Source organism: Schistocerca gregaria, chromosome 3 (genome assembly GCF_023897955.1).
Source record: "Schistocerca gregaria isolate iqSchGreg1 chromosome 3, iqSchGreg1.2, whole genome shotgun sequence".
Lineage (NCBI taxonomy): Eukaryota > Metazoa > Arthropoda > Insecta > Orthoptera > Acrididae > Schistocerca > Schistocerca gregaria.
Genome location: NC_064922.1, coordinates 524,953,698 through 524,973,548, shown reverse-complemented (window position 1 = coordinate 524,973,548; position 19,851 = coordinate 524,953,698). Strand labels below are relative to the sequence as shown.

Here is a 19,851-nt window from a genome sequence, read left to right as displayed (position 1 = left end):
CATAAGGGCAGTTCATTTTACATTATCACAAAAAATGGACAAGAGTGTCATGGGTATGACATGTAAATTGTGGTGGCTATCATTACAACAAAGATGTTTCTTGCTGTGCCGAGATCCTTTTATGAAATTTCAGTCATCAACTTTCTCCCCCAAACATGGAATCTTTTGAATCCCACTTACAAAGGCAAAAATAGCAACTCCAATAAAATACAAGAAATAAGAGCTTGTCCAGAAATATTCAAGTGTTCATTTTTCCCACCTGCTATCTGACAGTGGAACAGTTGAGAAATAGTGTAGTGTGACCTGCCTTTCTAGTTTTATTTCTTATTTATGTCAGAAATTCTCTTTTCATATCAATATGAAAAGAGATTAGGTTTGAACTGATGTCATAACAGATACATGGCAAAAAATAAAATTTTAAGTGCTTAATAATAATCACAGATACATAGAAAGTAAAATTGTAAGTGCTTAATAATAATCACAGATACATAGAAAGTAAAATTGTAAGTGCTTAATAATAATCACAACACTTGCGTAATCCGTGGACATGAAAATATTCAGGTACACTCTGGCGTTGTGAACAATTGGTTCAGAACAATTTCACACACTAACTATACAAAAGTCACTAAGGGAAGGAAAACCTCATACCTCAAAAATACATATTTTACAGGAAACTAGTCAGCAATTTTGTGGTATTTATAACATCACATTTAATAAGACACGAGGTTTTGCAACTGTTTAAATGTAGCAACTCATAACTTATTATGTGTTAACAATGTTCTGTTTTGGAACACTCTCTCTCTCTCTCTCTCTCTCTCTCTCTCTCTCTCTCTCTCTCTCTCTCTCGCCCCCCCAACATTGTTAACACACAATGAGTTACAGAACTGGTGATACAAACTCATAAGGCAAATTTCACTCAAAAATTATAGTTATGGAAACATTCTTTATGTTTCTTTCGGAATTTGCCTGACATTATACGTGAAGAACACTTTTATAAAGAGAATGATGATCTTTTGGAATAACTGATTTGAGAGACGTTAAATCATGATACATGTGTGCAGCAGTTGCAACTCTTACATTGTGCAGATTTCTTCCATTCCCAATTACTGTACTGTGGTGCACTGGAAGCCCATTTCCAGTCTGCTTCAAAATCCAATTTATATTCAGTGCCCACAGATGGATTACACCTCAAAGGCAATATATCTGAAACACATGGGTCTCCTCTACTTTACTGCCTGCACAAAATGATTTATAGCACATAACTTCAGAGGAGTCTTTAATAAAGTCATGAAATACATACTTTGTTTCATGCTGGCAGTGTTGCCACATCTTGTTTCCTTTCAAACAAACGATTTGCCAGGGAACAGAAATCCTTTCATCTTTTTTTTGCATTCAAGTTTTTGACACCACCACCACCACCACCACCACCACCACCACCACCACCACCACCACCACCCCCCATTCACAGAATGTATGAATACTTGATTAAAGTTGTTCTCAGATATTTAAGAACACATCCTCTTAGTCTCAGATTTGCAACACATTTTCTATGAGCATTATGTACCCATTTTCCTGTGTTAGCTTTTTATTTCAATTTGTTCTCCTCTTTTTCTTATCTAAACTGCCTTTATTTTCTGTGCCTTTTATTCTAGAAATTTTAGATTCACTTATTTCCAATACAGAAGGATCTCTTACCTTCTTGAGCACATTTTTTAATTATCTCATTACCTTTATAGATAGGTTCTGGATCCAAAGCATTATTCAAGGTGTTACCTGTACAGTTTGGCTTTTTCTTTGATTCTGATTAATTATACTACTTCCTTTTCCAAAACTGCAACTGATTGTAAATAAAAAAAAATGTACATTGTCATTTTTTCTATTTTCTGGTCTCTCATGTCATTCTGTTATTATGGAGCTAACTTCCTTCCTCCACTTTGTTCTTGTGTTCAGATTACCTACTTCTGAGCCTTCATATTCCTGTGCTGTTGTAGGCTCAAATTTTACTTTAATCCAAATCTATAAAATCAGTGCCTTCTCAATTACTTACATTATGTCAGTAGATACTCGGGCTTGTTCACTGATGAGAGTGATGCTGACAATATGCTTTTGAACTTCTGAGCAGGAAAATGTCAGGTATAACATCACTGCATTCTGAATTACTTAAATTTAAGTTACTAGATACTGAATTTTCATTTGGTAGTGAAAATGATGGTGGTAGTACACATGGACCTTCTGAGCAAGAAAAGTCTTAACTATTTAGTCATCTTCAATATTCTACTTCCCCTCGATTCACAGTTATTTACTTGCTTTTAGGTTTCCTGCAATATCAAGAACTCTCTCCAGAAAATTTGCTGATTGGCTGTAAAATTTATACACTACCTACTTATGGGCCAATCTGTGTAATTACTATACTCTTACAGCGTAATGTTACTACGGACATCCACAGTGAAGTATCCACCACAGATAAATATATAAGGAGTAGAAAGAAACTCACAAGGCAAATCTAAGCTAACTTTTGTATTCGTGATTCTTTTTCACTAGTAGAATTACACTTTATAGTTTTTTTACTTAAAGACATGTACATCATTTGCGTCCTTACAATTTTTGGATAATCTGTTTCATCTTCTGCACACATTAACTAATCACTTGAACAATTAACAGCTTATTGTACATTAATTACTACACTATAAAATTGTTAACTTACACAAAAAATGTTACAAATATCGCCAACGGACTCTAAATAATTGTTACATTGGCACAACACAATGCATAAGTCACTGAAGTGGTATCAAATAGAAGACCTGCACCACGTGGCTGAACACCAGACCTGGCCAATAATATCATACAATCTTTTTTCATTGGCTCAATAATGAAGTAATAACAGAAATTTTCTAAGCAGAGACATTCTTCTAACATGCAAGGTTTCACACCTTAGGATTTGAATGTTACAAGATACAAGGTTTTAATCCTTTGCTACAGAGGGATAAGCCTGTTTGTATTGATATACAGGGTTTTTCCATCTTTCACAGGGCATATCTTAATGTGTAGAAACATGTAACTCATAACTGACAACTTAAAATCTATTAAGTTTTGTCATCATAATGATTAAAATTATTTATCCTGTTGAAGGATGGAAAACTGAGGTTTAACATCCCACCAACAACAAGATCAGTGGCGAGGATATAATGTAGCAAGTTATTACGAATTAACATTCGATGCAATAAGGCACCCAGCTGTGCAGTGGCTGCAGGTTGGCTATGTTTTTTCTTCACTCTGACTCACAGTGCAGCTGACATTACCTGCCATGAGAACAGTCAAGTAACATTAAGTCAGTACACAAATTCATACCCTCTACGAATCTAAATAAACCATAGTAATTACCACCCAATTTTGTTCAAACTTGGTATGCAATCTTTTGTTATTATGGAAGGGATCCTGTCCAAATTTCAGATTTTTATCTATTATAGTTACGGAGATAGAGAAAATTATTTAAATATCCTAAAACCGACACTTATGCTTCAAAACTCAGTTAGGACAATAACCAAATGTCTTTCATTATCATCTGAAGTCTTAACAAAGCTCACAGTATATAAAATCACTTAATTGGGATTTTCTTTTCAAAACTTTAGTTACTCTACATCATGTACAATAAAAATCATTCAAAATTATTATTTGCTTACTATTATTGTGTGAATACATGGGAATGAAAGAGTGTAAGCGGGACATATGTTAAAAATTAACCTTATAAAATTGAACCTTGGGAAAATTGTGGTGCAGCGATGATGCTGATGATCTATGTCAATGTGTGCTTGCTTTTGTAAGACAGCAGCCAGAATAATAGTCTGAAGCGGAAAAGTTTCTATATTAATTTAAAGGATATTTTACATTTCATTCTATTTTATTAAACAATATATTAGAAATTGAAATTGTAATGACATAAATGACTATCTGATTAGTGGTTGGCTAAGGCAAGTTTTGCCATGAGGAAGATTTGGAAGGATCATTCTGATTGGTCATTCAGATCAATAGCCAATCAGAATTAAGCAGTTCCTGTGTGCAGATAGTCAGATGGGCAAAGAGGAGAGGAGCATTGAGAGAGTCACCCGCTAACCTGTTTCCGAGTAACACCATGCTTGATGTATCCGCGAAAATAGTATGTAAAATGAAGAACTAGGGAGATCATTCCAGATAGAATGTGTAGTGACTAAAGTGGTTCAAGTTGCGAACATTTTGAGGAAAGCGTGAGGTTTCAGAACTAATTAGTTGAAATTTTATAAGCGTGTAATCTTTTGATCATAGAGATAATTCCGCATGGCACATTCCATGTTCTTGAGGGAATACTTTGGTGAGCACTTCTAACATAGAAGCCCATTCAAACAACAATGTTCAACTCTCTAATAGTGGTGGGTCGGTGACCGTTAGATCGCAAAATTAATCAGGTCGGACTTGCAGGAATTCTGGCTGCTTTTACATGTGAAATATGTTGGATTGACAATGAACTTGGAATGATAAAGCATTTGTATCATTAAACATGGAGTTTATGGCCACGTCATGTGCTTATGTATGAATAAAAGACATCAATAGAGTTTTCAAATGCTTACTGCAATTAAATTGCATTCTCCTACCGCCTGAAATTTGTGAAAATGAACTTACAGGAACTGATTTGCAACTTGAGTTACGTGGCAAATGTGTTTAGGTATTAGGTAGTGGTTTCATTAATGCTGCTTTACACTGCCTAGCGTCTATCCACTACTGCAGAGTGATGGGATGTCGGAAGGAAGAAATATAGAGGTAGGTGAACTGTTCTATTAAAATGACAGAGAGAGTAAGGAGATGAGGGAGAGACTGACCGACTGTCCCTGCCCCGCTGCAAGGAGTACAAGTCAGATTGAGGTAGGATATCAACCATGTTCTTTTTGATGACACCATCCCGGCATCTGCCTTAAAGATTCAGAGAAAATTAAAATCTAACTCTGGGTGCTGGGGAGGGATTTGAACCACTTTCCTAGCAAATGTGAGTCTGGTGTATTAGACACTGTACCAGCTTGGTCAGTTTATCCTGTTATTGTGTGAGCACTCAGCAACACTTTTAGTCATAAATACAATTCTGTGGCCATCAAAAAATAGAGTGTGTAGCTCCAGTTTCTCAAGTATCTTTCACAAATATCCTGAATGAATTTTTGTTTATGCCTATTTTCATACTGAAAAATATCACTTATTGTGAAAGCACACCACAAAGAAACAAATTATTTTTGTTCCTAGTTATTCTCTATTTTTCGCCAAAGATAAGCTCATATGCTGTAAAGGTTCCAGTTTCTGCCAAATCCATCATTGGTTTCAGTGCGTTGAGAGCTATACTTGCATCCATCAAACATACATGGTACTGTACTTCCACTGTCAGAAAGAAAAGTTGTTTGGACAAAGTCTCAGGCAACTGGTACCGTATGACAAACTGTAACCTCATCTAACTCCCACAAATCCAATTAAGGGTTCAGATAGCTAGGAAAAGTTGGAAAGACCCGTAATAGTAAAACTGAGAAGGCTAAAAATTAAATCACCATCAGTTGGACCAACAATCGTAAAATAAGGTAAGAGAAATAATCGGGTCAGTGTCCCCCAGACTTAGCACGTAATGAAAGTCATCCCTCCCACAGCCATTCCATGCCAGTCTATTATAGTCCAGATATTAAAGGTAGAAACAGCACACAGCAGCTTAGAGGAAGTATAAATCTGTTCAGCTGTTCTTTCGTCATCAGCTACTATCAAGGATAAGTAATCCTTAGGTCTTGCATAAATCGAAATACTACTCCTAAAATGTAAAATAGGGTGTGGCACAAAGAAGTGCTAACTGTATTTAAAACCAAATAAAACAGAATAAACGAGGGACGACGAAGGTAGCTGCCAGAGGAGGTAGAGTCGAGGGGCCTCCAGACCCTGGCATGTGGCAGGAAAAGTCAATCACCTCCCCCTCCCCCAAAAGTAGTTTAAAAAGTTACACCTAAGAATAAAAGACATGTTCTCAGAGAAAATTAAGACACCATTCAATTGTCCATACAATGTGTGTCAGTATTAGAAGCAAATGATCAGGAGGACCATGCTTAGCATGGAGAGCGAGGAGGAGGCAGGATTCCACGAGGATGTGATCTCTTATCCGTACGGCTCCACAACATAGGAGTGGCTAAGGGTTGATCTGATACGACCAATTCAGAAGGGACAGAGGATGGTGGATTCTTTCCAGGAGCAGCAGGAACAGGAACACCATCCAGTCATAGCATCTATAAAAAAGAATCGGCCTTTATATTTACTTAAAACGTCTTCTGATGTACAAAGCTCCTAATGGCTATTCATGTGCTGCCATGCCACTTCTTTTAATTGCATTTTAGCAATTAACACTGCATATCTAGTTACATATCCATTACAAAGGCCTAAACACAAAATGTTATTTATGCAGAAATATCCAACAACTCTTAAAGTTCTGTAACAAGCAGCATTGCAATGAGTTTCTGGAGAACAACTGTTCTCTTTTCAAACATATATAACTATGTTCATGAACTTTTACAGCCATTAAACATTTAGAGCATACCGTACAATGCAGTGGAGCAAATATGAACTATCATGAAAACTGACGACAATCGGGAGAGCTACGTCCTGATTATTTGCCCCTCCATATTACCATCCAGTGACACATATGGGCTGAGGATGACACAGCATTTGTTTGTTACCGTCGGGCCTTCATGGCCTGTTCAGACAGTTTAGTTTATACATAGAAACAACACTTCAAATGTTTATTATTGTAACGGACAGAAATATTCTTTCAGAAAACAAATGGGAGACGGAAAAACAAGCAATTTTATATAACTATCTGTGATCTAGGAAACAACATAATTCAATCTCTGTGGTGGCTCCGCAAGCTAAATTTTGTACAGCTATGCACTTAAATATTGACCAGCTACAGCCGGTGCTTTGTAAAACTACTATCCTGATTATTTGTTACCAGCTGAAACTTGGTGGCACACTGGAATTAACTGATTTTCTACCATTTGAAAGCAGAGTTCTGTTTATGCTTCAAAGGCCAGCACCATGCTTCAGCTTCCTATTAGCTCCGCCTCAGTCCCTCCAACCATCAATTTGAAATACACCCTCTTGGCTTAGACAGCACCTGTTTATTAATTTAAATCCTAGTAGTAATTTGGTGAAGGTGACAAGCAAGTGTGTGCATAGTGCAACAAAGAATGAAATGAAAACATTTCAATATGATATAGAGAACATACTGAAAGACTTTCACACTAGTGATTACAAGGTGTCAATAAGCTTGGTATTTCTATGTCTCTCATAAAATGACATTAACTAAAAATACCATTGCTTACTAATCATTCTACTATGCAGATTCTTGGCAAACTTTTGACACCTGTTAGAATTAATTACCATAACATAGTTGGTGAACAAATATCCCCCCCCCCCGAGAGTAGTTTTGAGCTTTGCGAACCTCCTTCACATGTTTACCTCAATCAACCACATAATTCGAACTTATATGTGTCTATGACAGTACCTACATACATTTGTTATCACCCTGCAGCCATTTTCACTACACAGCTGCAAGCTGAGCACTGCCAACTGTCATGGATCAAAGTTTACTGTAGAGTTCCTTTCAAATACCTGTCTTATTTGAATTAAAATTCTAAACTCAATTATAGCATACCTATTGTAACTATCACCATAAACTTACAGTATGTCACTGTTCTAACTTGCTTGCTACCCCACATTCATGAAATGTGCAGACACGTAATGTCTAACTTTTGTTCACAAACATTATGTTTCCAAATCTAAAGGGGGTAAGTATATATTACCATCTACCAAACTATGCATCTCAAAACTCCTATGCATCATTTCTGGGCCATGAATAACATGTTGATAATACTGCAAAATACTGTAAATAGGTGAAGTGAACCAAAATGGAACACTGAAATCACTGGCAATAACTGCAAATCAATAAAAATCTGTTACACGAGACAGCCAATATGTTGTTATAAACATCATAACTGATGACATAATTATGAATCGTTTTATCCTGCTGTAAACCAACCACAAAAGCAACACTTTAACAATATACATGAAACAGACATCCTAATTTCTGACGTTCTGTAACAAGATGAGAATCGTTAACAAGGGAAGCCCTAATAGGTAGAAAGTAGTATGTGGAGCCAAAATATTTGCGGAAGTATTATGGAAATGCCAATATTTTGTGCTGCAACAACTGAGGGAGATAAAGATATGTAACAGTCCATCAATAGTATACATTAACTGATGATCAGCATTGCACTGTCTTGGTACAGCTTTACATGAATGTGGCTGTTATGTATGTTTACTAAACAAAACTTAATATTAGAAAAGGGACAGATTGTCACTCACCGTGGAGATGACCCACTGTGTTACGGACAGGCACAACAAAAAGACTTCCATATATTACTGCTTTTGGCCCAACCCCTCTTCAGCACAGAAAAATAATACACACACATTCATATAAGTCAGCACACCTCATGCACACGACTGCTACCAGCTACCACCAGCAGACAACTAGAATGTGTCGCATTCCAATCGGAACTGAAAGTGAGAGCAGTCGTGTACGAATTGCATGCACATGTGTGTATGTTTTCTATCTTGATTGTGAGTGGTAATGTATCAGGATTTCCCTATTTTTTTTTTTTTATATTCCAAACTGGAGTTTCCATTGTTTAGTAAAAAATAAACACAAATTCTTAATGTATCAGCTTCAATGACCTCCAATGCACCACTGTTCTCACTTTGTAAGCAATAAATCATTCCTAGGCCTCAAAAAGAACATGCACTGCCTCATAGGCATTTTTTTCACTTCAGAACAAAATCTCATCACCTACAAATTAGAGTTGGCCCAGTTGAACTCATGTCATTAAGAACGATCAGAAATAACAGCCTCCTTAGGATGATTTTTGTGGCACACCACATACCAGTTTCTCTTTCCATGAGGCTGCTCCTTTTACCAGTTCAACCTAATGTTTGTTAGCTAGCTAAGATCCAAGGGCTGCCATAACACCACCTCAATACCATAGGATTTTCAGTTACTAACTCAGTAACTAACCTCCCCATTGCAACCCCCCCCCCCCCCCCCCCCGGAGATTTAGTTATAATAAGTTGGCACAATGGATAGGCCTTGAAAAACTGAACACAGATCAATTGAGAAAACAAGGAGAAGTTGAGTGGAGCTATGGGGGGGGGGGGAGCAAAATATACAAACTGAGTGGTCCATGCGCAAGATAGGCAACATCAAAGATAGTGTGAGCTCAGGAGTGCCTTGGTCCTGCAGTTAGCATGAGAAGCTGCAGACCGAGAAGTCCTTGGTTAATATCTTCCCTCGAGTGAAAAGTTTACTTACTTTATTTTTGCAAAGTTATGATCTGTCCAATGACGTCTGTGTTCACTGTAATAAGTTTAGTGTCCGCGTTTTGCGACCGCACCACAAAACCGTGCGATTAGTAGACGAAAGGATGTGCCTCTCCAATGGGAACCGAAAACATTTGATCACAAGGTCATAGGTCAACCGATTCCTCCTCAGGAAAACACATCTGATATATTCTATACGACACTGGTGACTGCATGTGCGTCGCATGACAGGAATATATTGTCGACCCACCTAACTTTTACACTTGGCGAATGGGTAAAAAGATTCTTCTACCTCGCCCAATTGAAGTTTTCTTGTGGATGTGATAATCACTCCCAAGAAAGTGATTAAAAAATAAGAGTTTTTTAACATAAACTGCAACAAATGAATGCAACAGTTTCACAGTCGCACAGTTTTCCCTGTGCTCTGTTTTTAATGTTTTCAAATTTTTCCGTGTGAAGACCGTCAAATCCTGCATATGTCCAAGCAAATCTGAACATGTCCTGAAATTGTGGAGAGCGAAGTTGATTATATGTGAAAGCCTGAGCTTTGATAATTGAAACACAATCACGTAAACAATACTGCTCTGTGTACCTGTGCAGCTTCGCAAAATCATAGAATCTTTTCACAACGTATTTCACTTGCTGAAAACCAAACATATCTAACGGTTGCACATGAGGTGTACAACCTGGGGGAATGGTAACCACGTCTACTCCCACACTAAAATTGTACAATGCCTGATCCTTCTGTCCTGTGTATCTGTCAAGGAGTAAGGCAAAATCTTTGTCCGCATAAGGAGCAATCACACGTTCACTACAGTCTTTCACTAGTCTCTTCTCCATTTTTCCTGATGCACTGCAATTCACAATGACATTCGGCATTTGCGCAAGTGCCCTATTCACCTGTCGCTGAACTTGTGGTCCAAATACACCACTTTTTCCCCTGCAAACATAAATAAAATGTAGGTAAAAGAAATCCTGCTTTGTTCAGAGCATATTGTATGGTATAACTATGTGAAGAGGCACGCAGCTGGCTTACAGTACATTCCGTGTCGCCTTCTCCAACTAACGATAACATGCAGGTTGATTTCATTTCATAGTTAAAACCAGACTGATCTGTGTTAATATATGTGTCATCATACTGTTGGAATCTGACGTTAGTTTCTGTAACAAACGTCTTTGAACATTTTTAGAGTTCTTCCAGTTTATTTGCGTATTTCTTGCTTACATATTTCGTAATCTTCCTGCTCATAATTTTGTATTTTCTTTTGAACATCACAAGCCGATGAGATGAAGCCTTGAAGTCCACGACGATTTGTTTAGCACAATGCAATCCCCAAATCTGTAGGTCTGTATCATGCACTGCACTTAATTCATTTCTGGCTTTAATAAATTGTCGGTATACATGGTTTTCTAATTCACTGAACTTCTGTCTTCGGGTTCCACGACTTCTTTGCAATATTTAATTGTGCTTTTTTCCTCCATCCCTTTAAATTTCTGAAATTTGCTACCTCACTCCATAATCTATATTTGCGTCTTTTAATTGGTTTGGACAGTAAACTGTATTGGAGCATTTCCTGTAACCCAAATAAATACCATCAGATTAAAGTTGCAGTATTTCCTCTTCGTGTTCTTCATATAGATCGTCAACAATCTCATCTGGTACATACAGCCCCACAGCAATCAGCAAGGTATAGTCATCACCACACGTACTGTTTGTCAACAAATGTAGGAAATAATCACACAAATGTTCGATCCCTTAAGGTACTTTCCAATTCTTTACAGTTCGGAAAATATTCATTAACCTTGTTATTGAAGTCGCGAGCTATATTTGCTGAATTCATATTGCCCACGGAATACATCTCACGTATTTAATACACACTCGTCGAAAGTGGCGAACAATCAGCTGCCAGCCAGGGAGCCTCGTTAGCAGGAATACTTTCTCTTCCGTGTGCTGTAGTCGACTGACGTTTCTATTTTTTCTTTAGGTGTAGTGTCCCCATACTATGTTGCAGCTACCTCGCATCAGACAGAGACAGACAGGGCATACAATAATTATCTGAAAATAAAAAATTAAACTTTTCACTCGAGGGAAGACTTTAACCATCGACCTCTCGTTCCGCAGCTGCTCACGCTGACCACGGGACCATGGCACTCCTGAGTTCACACTATCCTTGATGTTGCCTATCTTGCACTTGTACTACTCAGTTTGTTTACTTTGCTTATTTTTTTCACAGTTTTACAACTTCTTCCTGTTTTCTCAATTGATCTGTGTTCAGTTTTTCAAGGCCTATCCACTGTGCCAACTTATAACTAAATCTGAGGGGGGTGTAATGAGGAGGTTCCCTTGTAAGCAGAGACTTCCATAGGATTCAATTAAACACCTTTTTGAGTCCATAGGAGAACCAACACTGCTATTCTCATGGACTCACTCTTCTGCAAACCAAACAGTGCATGATTAAACAGGAGGTATTCAAAATAACTTCAAAGTTTACTGCATAAAGACTGGTACTATTGAATGCTTGTTTCAAAAAGTCTGCATTTACAAAAGGATACATATTTCTTAATTACTTGATAAACTATATTTTTCAGTACAGTCTCTGACCATTAGTACATTTTTAGATGCACAATCTTAAAATTAAGCATATTACAGTGACTTCAAAATTTCTCAGCAATTGAAAAATCCATTCACAAGTTGGGAATTTCATCTACAATTCTTCTCATTTCTCTTATTATACATCCCTCATATGGGTTGATAGAAATTAATGAGGTTAAATTTCTTATTTACCTCACTTTAGACAGAATTTTTTTTATTATAACAGCAGGAATTCCTACCACTTCAATCTTAGGGCTTTTAATGTTATCCTGTTTATGATTTGAGTACAGATTAAGACTAGTTTCAAAGTTAGTATTCAATCTCTTCATTTGCCACCTTTTTGCCTGTGAAGTTATTGTTAAGTGGAAAAGCCTTTTGTTTCAGCTCTTGGAGCACTTGTCAGGTGGAATGCAAATAAGACTCCTTTCATATACAGCATTACTTACTGATCATACACTCATATTTTATACCATAACCATTTTCATGCTGACTCTACCAAATGATTTTAGTCTCCTGATTGTCCCACAAATATTAGCACAACAAAACCTCTAGTGAATTCATATGTTGCACAAGCAGAAACCTCTCCAAACTTTAAACGAATTCAGTACAATGGAGAAAGCAAACTACTTGAAAAGCTGTAAAACCTCTGCACATTTCAGTGGCAAAAAGACATTCTCTTCGAAACAAAGTGCAAATTATCTTAATTAAATAATAATAATAATACAAACAAATTTCTTAGCTTATTCAAAATCTGCAACTGAAAATATGCGTTGCTTCTGCAACAGTTAACTCATGACAAGTAATATACCTGTTTCCTTGCAATAGAACAAAACAGAATAACCTAATCAGTGTCTGAACAAATCCATCACAAACAGAATTTGTTGCTTCACACAAGTGCTGTAAGGACAAGGGAGATTAGTGTTCATACACAAAATGTACAAATTTCCCTCCATCAAACATTGTACAGGGATTTGCAAAATATGTACATATATAGATTTTTGAATGTTTCTAAATGTGTGTACCATTTCTCAAGAAGTCCAGTTAACAAAGCACGAGTTGCACAAAAAGTACATTTATACTGTTATAAATTTTTACTTTTATATTATTTTATACCACTGAACTAAAATATCTGATTCTAGAACAAAATTCAGTCATTCCTATCCTGTTTTATGCAAATGACAACATGATAAAAAATTTTACTGCTGAGGAACATAATGTTATTTGCCTGAATGACTTATCAGCAAAGGAATGGGAGGTTTGCCCAAGTCAAATGTTGCAAGTGTTTGTAAACTTAAATGTGCAAGTATGTCAAAAGATGTGAACATATCTGCTAATGGTTCCACAATTATGACAGATGTCATGGGATACTCTCCCCAAACTTAAAACTGCAACAACATAAACAAAAGAAAGATAAACTCTTAATACCTTAAATGGCAGCCAACATTTCTACAATGTCAAGTGTATTTGTCTGCTCGTGCACTGCACGATTGTCAACAAGAGAAATAGTCATTAACCTGTTGCCAGAAATATGAAATGAGGGCACTGGTTACTTGAAAGTTATAAATAACTAAATTTTAATTCCCCTCGCCCTGCTATTCTCTAACCTATGCGACACTGCAACAGAATTAATGATATTTATCTGGATTAGAATAGATTTTAACCAGCAGCACTATGAATCATCTTCAATAGTTCCTATTTGCAAAATATAATTAACCCTGACTTATCACCATATTATGTGACATACTGTATAGCAAATACAGCACAAAGTTTAAGATAGAGCTACACTTAGCCACTTAGTTAGAGCAATAATGTTTCATAGCATTCTTTTATTTTTGCGCATAAAACACAAATTAATTCAGAATATAAAATGAACCTTGTTGTCCAGGATAGTAGCCTGTCGGTGGATTTTGCTGCCAAGTTGTCATCCTGCGGTAAAGCTGCGAACACCAATAATGCGAGAAATGAGGCAACTGCAATACTTCACAATTTAATTTGACACTTTCTTGAACAAACAGCAAGAGCTCTCACTCATATAAACATCAGTTGATTCTTTTTATGCATCTGCTATAGAAGAGAGAATTTTCATTTAACTCATTTATACCTTTCCTCAATTAGCTGGGTAGTAACAACTACGCGACGCAACGCAACACCAAAAGGCTTACTGGCTTAGAAACGTCAGCCTCGAGTCACACGACAGTGATTACCTGTGTAAATCGATAGTTGTGCAATGTTTTCCTTCTAGAAAGATACAGCTGATTCTGTCGTTCAGCTACTCTCTGTCACGAACAGATGAATGTACCTGAGAAAACTGCCCTCAGACCCCTATCAAAATAGATACAGCTCAGTCACACATTTCTCCCAAAATTTTATTGAGATAACTATATCACGAAAGCCGTAACAACAACGTTAAAGATATGTAATCAGAATGGCCAACAACTAAGAAATTGATAGTTACCAAAAAGAACATTTTAGTCGGTTTGGTAATATGGCTCTCAAAACAGCATCAAATTGGGCTTGCATGTATTTTCTGCTTGGGAATTATAATAAAATCAATACAGGCGCTTTATGCTAATTGTTGATAACATAAATTTGCGACGTTGGCAGTACCGTACATCGGAGGCTGTACCACTTCCTCTTTAAAGGAAAGAAAATCTTGAAGTGACGTCTGTGGGCCTTTGAGAACTACGTAAAATGGCGAAGAAAACTTATGATCTGTTATTTAAGTTATTGTTGATAGGTGACTCAGGTGTGGGGAAAACGTGCATCCTATTTAGGTTTTCGGACGATGCCTTCACAACAACGTTCATATCCACTATAGGTAAATGTCAGCTGCAAATATTAGTTTTATCTGTAGAGTAATTAGTTGTTTTCTATGTTTAATTTTAAAAATTGAAGGAAACTCGTAGGTTCTAAGCCCTTGGTGTCTGAATTCCGCAATTTTCATAGTATTGGTGTCGCATAGTGATTGGGTGACTGGAAAAAGAAGCAAGTGCCATGTTATTTTTGGTAGTACCATGGAATACTGTGTTTTTTGTGGGGTGGGGTCGAATGGAATGTGGAATATCTTCGGCATTAATAACTGTACTTAACGCGTTTATGTAATATTCGAATTATGTGAATTAGACGGGTTCTTAAAAAGAGCCAATTTTCTAACGAAACCTGTTGAATTGGATGTAAAACTACGATGATAAATACAGTTTTACCTTCATGTGACTTTGCTGTGGAGTTTTGTAGTGAATGTCTACTTGTAACGACCATTTCTTTTTAACTCAACAAAAATTAAACTTCGTCGGCTAATGTGTAAGGTTGATAACACAGTAAAAATACCGTCGAGATGTTTCTCGATCTGATATTTTGCATTAGTTGAAGAGGGAAGTTTTGTTTACTAGTAGTTTCCATTTTTTTCGTTTTAACATTCAGAAGTAAATTACGTTCTGCATTATTTTTTAATGAATAGTTGTGTAGTAGTGGTCCAATAGCTGACAGAGAGAGAAAAAATGTATTTTTTTTTCTCTGTCACCCCCCCCCCCCCCCCCTCCACCACCGCCATCATCAGTACAAAAAGAATGCATGTTTCCTTTTTGCATTCATCATTGTATTATGTTGTTGGCATATACATAGTTAAAAATTGAAATAGATTTTACTGTGTATGACTTGCTGAGTCCTTCATTATCTGTGTTATTTAATGATATATCTTAAGTGCAATGAATTATTTGCAATCTGTGGTGTCATTCCCTTCCTAATTTAAGTATCTGTGTTGGCAGTAAACTTTGTTTCTTAGTTACGGAGTATTCCTGTTGCCCTTAGACAGTTTCTTAATGTTTCTTATTCAGAATAGACCAGTGTCTGTAATGGTATTAAAAACACCTGGTTGTTTTGATAACACAAACTTCAAATTGTAGACTAGTAATCTATAACTAGTTTTGCTTTGCTGCTATGAAGTCTGTAGTTTTTGACCATAGTCGTGCTCATTTTTTGGATGTTAGTACCACTCAATATATATGCATCAGTTAAAAGACAACTACTGCACTACTATTTGTTAAAGAATAATGTAATTTACTTCTGGATGTAATATTTATGTGTTACACAGTAGAGTCTCCATTGCATCTCTGCTGTAAGGTGAGTAGCAACTTTCCATCTCATAATATTGCAAGATATCTTGGACATAGCCTTTAAGCAAGGTAATGATTAAATCACATGTTAACGCCTACACCAATTCACTCACTTCACAGTGATACTCTTTAGCAGTTTTCCTTCTGGAACACTATGTGTGTCCAATTTACCTGGAACAGCAACAGCAGGAGATGAACCAGTCAATAAAAGAAAAATGACATGCACTGTGTACTTATTGTTCGTGGTTTTTGAATGGAGATATTAATAATTTCTTGTTTGAAGAAAATAGTAATTACTGTCCCACCTCTAGGTATTCTTTTAGGCTATACGGAGAATATGAGATAGTAACCATTTCTGAATGCAAATTTCTTCAGAGTGGCATATTAGATGTACCCCAACAATAAATGGGCTGCTTCATACATAAGGGACAATCATCTGTATTTCGTCCGTTGTAATAATGAGTGTATCTCATTTGTTTTTAAGTGTGACTGCTGGAAATACATATAGTGAGGGCAAGTGGGCCACATTTTCCAATATTGATGCATTGTGTTAGTATGGGTAGACTAGACTATTGTACATAAACAATGTCAGTATTTACTGTCTTAGGTATTTAATTGTTAAAAATATATTGACTGTACTTTGCTAATATGGTCCTTCACTGTCAAGTGTTGATCAACAGTAACAAGAATGTGTGCTTCCCCCTTCGTTTGGAACTGAATTAACTATTTAAATATAGAATTAATTTTTTCCATGCACTTACATTTGTATTTTCATTGTCATTTGCATTTAAAAAGTTGTTTCACTGAAATATTTATTAGCCTTCCTTAGATTTACAGAGGTTCTGGATTCGAGTTTTCTATGAGGGAGATGTCATCTGCAAACATTACCGTTGTATCATCCACATGTCCATATCTTTCATTGAACAAAGTTTGTAAACTCTCTCTCGTCAGTAAAACTCTAATGAAGTGGACAAGTGTGGAAATTGCCACTGAATCATCAGTTATGGCAGTCACTATGAGGAATGTCAGTGTTATTTCTGTGTGATGTATCGTAATAAAACTCAGGTGGGGAATCGAACTGGTCACTTATGGAGGTACAGTTATTGTCACTATTGCTATATAATACTGGAAAGAGAGCATTTAATCTTGAAACTTTGTGCTGATGCAGCAGTAGCCTAAGAAAAATTAGAAATTTTGCAAACTGCAGTTTATATTAATAATGTTAGTTAGATCAGAAGACGGAATTACAGTCAAGCCTTCTAAATCGGTTAAAAAAGATCCAGGAGATTCATTTAGCTGTCCCCAATAGTTTCAATGCTTTGGAGACTTGACTAAAGCATTTACATTACTCAAAGAGTTCAGGAGATGATACACGGCATAAGGTGCAGGCATTGTTGTGGAAAAAAAAGTTTAAGATGACCAAGAAGTTCTTATTGTCAGATTGTAGTCATGAGGAAAATGTAAAACGGGTACAACACTCTTTGGGAAATGATTAGCAAGTAACTAATATTTTTAAGATGAGTGCAGAGCCCAGCAATATCACATCTGTTTTGGGCTCTTTTGGAAGGAGGTCTTGGAAAAGCTCATGTGATGATAATAGGTTTTGCAGCCAACAGTTTGGACTTTACAACTAAGGACATAAACCATTTTGCTGAGAGTGCTTCTCATACTAATGTGAAGGTAATTTCAGTCTGAGTGGTATATGTGCTGCATAAAGTGTTTAGTGGCACGTGTTAATGTTAAACTGAAAAATCGTCAAAAGCAGGGAAATGTTCACACATTAGTGTCCTTCACTCAGCTGTACAATGCACTGCATAGTTTGAATGTGAATGCTTCATGTTTTCCTTATTTCTGTAGCCTATGAATAATCACAAAATATTTACAGTTGTCTCAAATTGCAAATTAGTATCCAGGTTGTGAATGTAATCTGTTGATACACCCATCACTGCAAGGAACTCTGTTGTATTGCTTGGGAAAGCTCTTGGAGTACATCATTGAATTACACAGGGAACAGTCTGCTTTTGTGTGCCAAATTTGCACCTTTGAGAAGTTTTATTCCACTTTTACAGAAAGACTGCATATGCTACAGTGTTGGTTCTTATTCAGTTAAGCGGTACTCAGATGTAGAGTGACAATGGATGTTAAAGGAAATGCCTGCAGAGTCTTCCATAAAAATATCAAAAGGCTCAGTAATAAACTAACGAACATTTCATGTCTATCAGAAAAATGAAAGGGTAGATTGAATTTAAAGATACTTGTGCGCATATCAGACATTGCTTGGAAATCGCCAAAATTGGCTGTATTGCTCCTGATGGATATAGCTAATATCATTGTACTTTAGAAGCAGTAAAGAGGAGTAGAATCTCGGGCACTTCGGGTTCATGAATATTATGTTCAACAGTAATTTTAATTTTGCTGCAATACTGGATCACTAAACCCATAATCTTGTAGTAGTGACAGTTTATAGGCCATCAGGAAAAAGTCCGAAATTTCATCAAGCATAGTACTGGTGGAGGGGGCCTAGAGTTGTTGAGGACTAACTTTGTATTATTTTCCATGGTAATTCCTTGTGTAAGAGTTGAAGGACATAGCTGTTGACAGTTTGTTTTTAGACTCTACAGCCTCCAATGTTGTAACAGTATAATCAATATTTAGCAGTTGATTTCATCATGATGGTCAAAAGTTACATTATACTGACCATTTAGGTACAGACTGTAAAGAAAAGTACCACAGAATCATAAACAATGTTTCAATCAGTGTTCAGAGAGAAATGATGCTGGGAGAAAGATTTATAAATCAGGTAGCTGCTTAGATAGAAAATTTGACTTCCTTTAATTTATTCATGCAGGAACCCTACAGTGCCAAGTTCTTAAACCATACTTGGTGTTACGAATGGTTTACATGGTTTCAAAATGGCCAGATGGAAATTCAAGATGCCCCTCATTCAGGATGTCCTTCAATGTCTGACAATGACTTATGTCAGGAATGTCAACGAAATTGGTGTGCCAATTGAAGACTGGCTGTCTGAGAGATTTCAGAAGAATGTAACATTCAGTTGGATAATATGATGAAATCCTGACACAGCAAATCATGTTGCCATCAAGTTCGTCCTGCAGCTTATGAGTCAAGACTAAGAAGAACTTTTCCTGACAATGTGTGAAGAGCTTTTGGAGCATGCAAAGGAGAACAAGATATTCCTTAAGAGAATAACTGATGATGAGATGGGGGATCTATGGTTATGATGTTGAGACCAAGGCTGAGTCTTCACAGTGGGTCGGGAAAGGTTCTCAAAGACCAAAATTAGCTCATCAGGTTGTGTCAAGTGTCAAAACCATGCTGATATTTTTCTTTGACTTTGAAGGATTAGTTCATTATAAATTTGTGCCACATTGACAAACTGTTAATGGATGGTGGTATCAGGATATATCGCAATGCCTGCGAGAAAATGTAAGAAGGAAATGGTCTGAAATGTGGCAAGACAATTCGTGGCTTTTGCATCACGATAACGCACCTGCACATTCATCCCTGTTGGTGCGTGCATATTGCACAAAAATGAAATCACTGTGGTGCCTCATCCTCCGTACTCTCCAGACCTGAGACCATTTGTCTTTTCCAAAGTTGGAAAGCCCATTGAAAGGACAAAGATTTTCAACAATAGATGACATAAAAGAAAATTCACAGATGGCACTTTGCACGAAGCAGCCAGAGGTGTACCAAGACTACGTCTGG

At 36.7% G+C, this 19,851-nt stretch overlaps 2 protein-coding genes across 4 annotated transcripts in view; one reads left to right on the top strand and one right to left on the bottom strand.

Annotated features, from left to right (window-relative positions):
* Positions 1 to 14,412, bottom strand: part of LOC126353993 (protein lifeguard 1-like) — a 41,151-nt gene extending 26,739 nt beyond the window's left edge. Inside the window, exons 1-2 of one of the 3 annotated variants that reach the window (XM_050003300.1) lie at positions 14,215 to 14,412; positions 13,884 to 14,074 (exon numbers count right to left, since the gene is read on the bottom strand). In XM_050003300.1, coding sequence (XP_049859257.1) covers positions 13,884 to 13,935 — 52 coding nt within the window. In that variant the 5' untranslated portion in view covers positions 13,936 to 14,074; positions 14,215 to 14,412. Of the gene's footprint in view, positions 1 to 13,883; positions 14,075 to 14,111 lie in introns of all 3 variants that reach the window. The other 2 variants (XM_050003299.1, XM_050003298.1) reach the window with 2 other exon arrangements.
* Positions 14,413 to 14,512: 100 nt separating this feature from the next.
* The window catches only part of LOC126353996 (ras-related protein Rab-10), a 37,296-nt gene continuing 31,957 nt past the window's right edge, over positions 14,513 to 19,851 (top strand). The window contains exon 1 of the mRNA XM_050003301.1: positions 14,513 to 14,828. Within this exon, the coding sequence (XP_049859258.1) occupies positions 14,702 to 14,828 (127 nt within the window). The 5' untranslated portion in view covers positions 14,513 to 14,701. The remainder of the gene's footprint in view (positions 14,829 to 19,851) is intronic.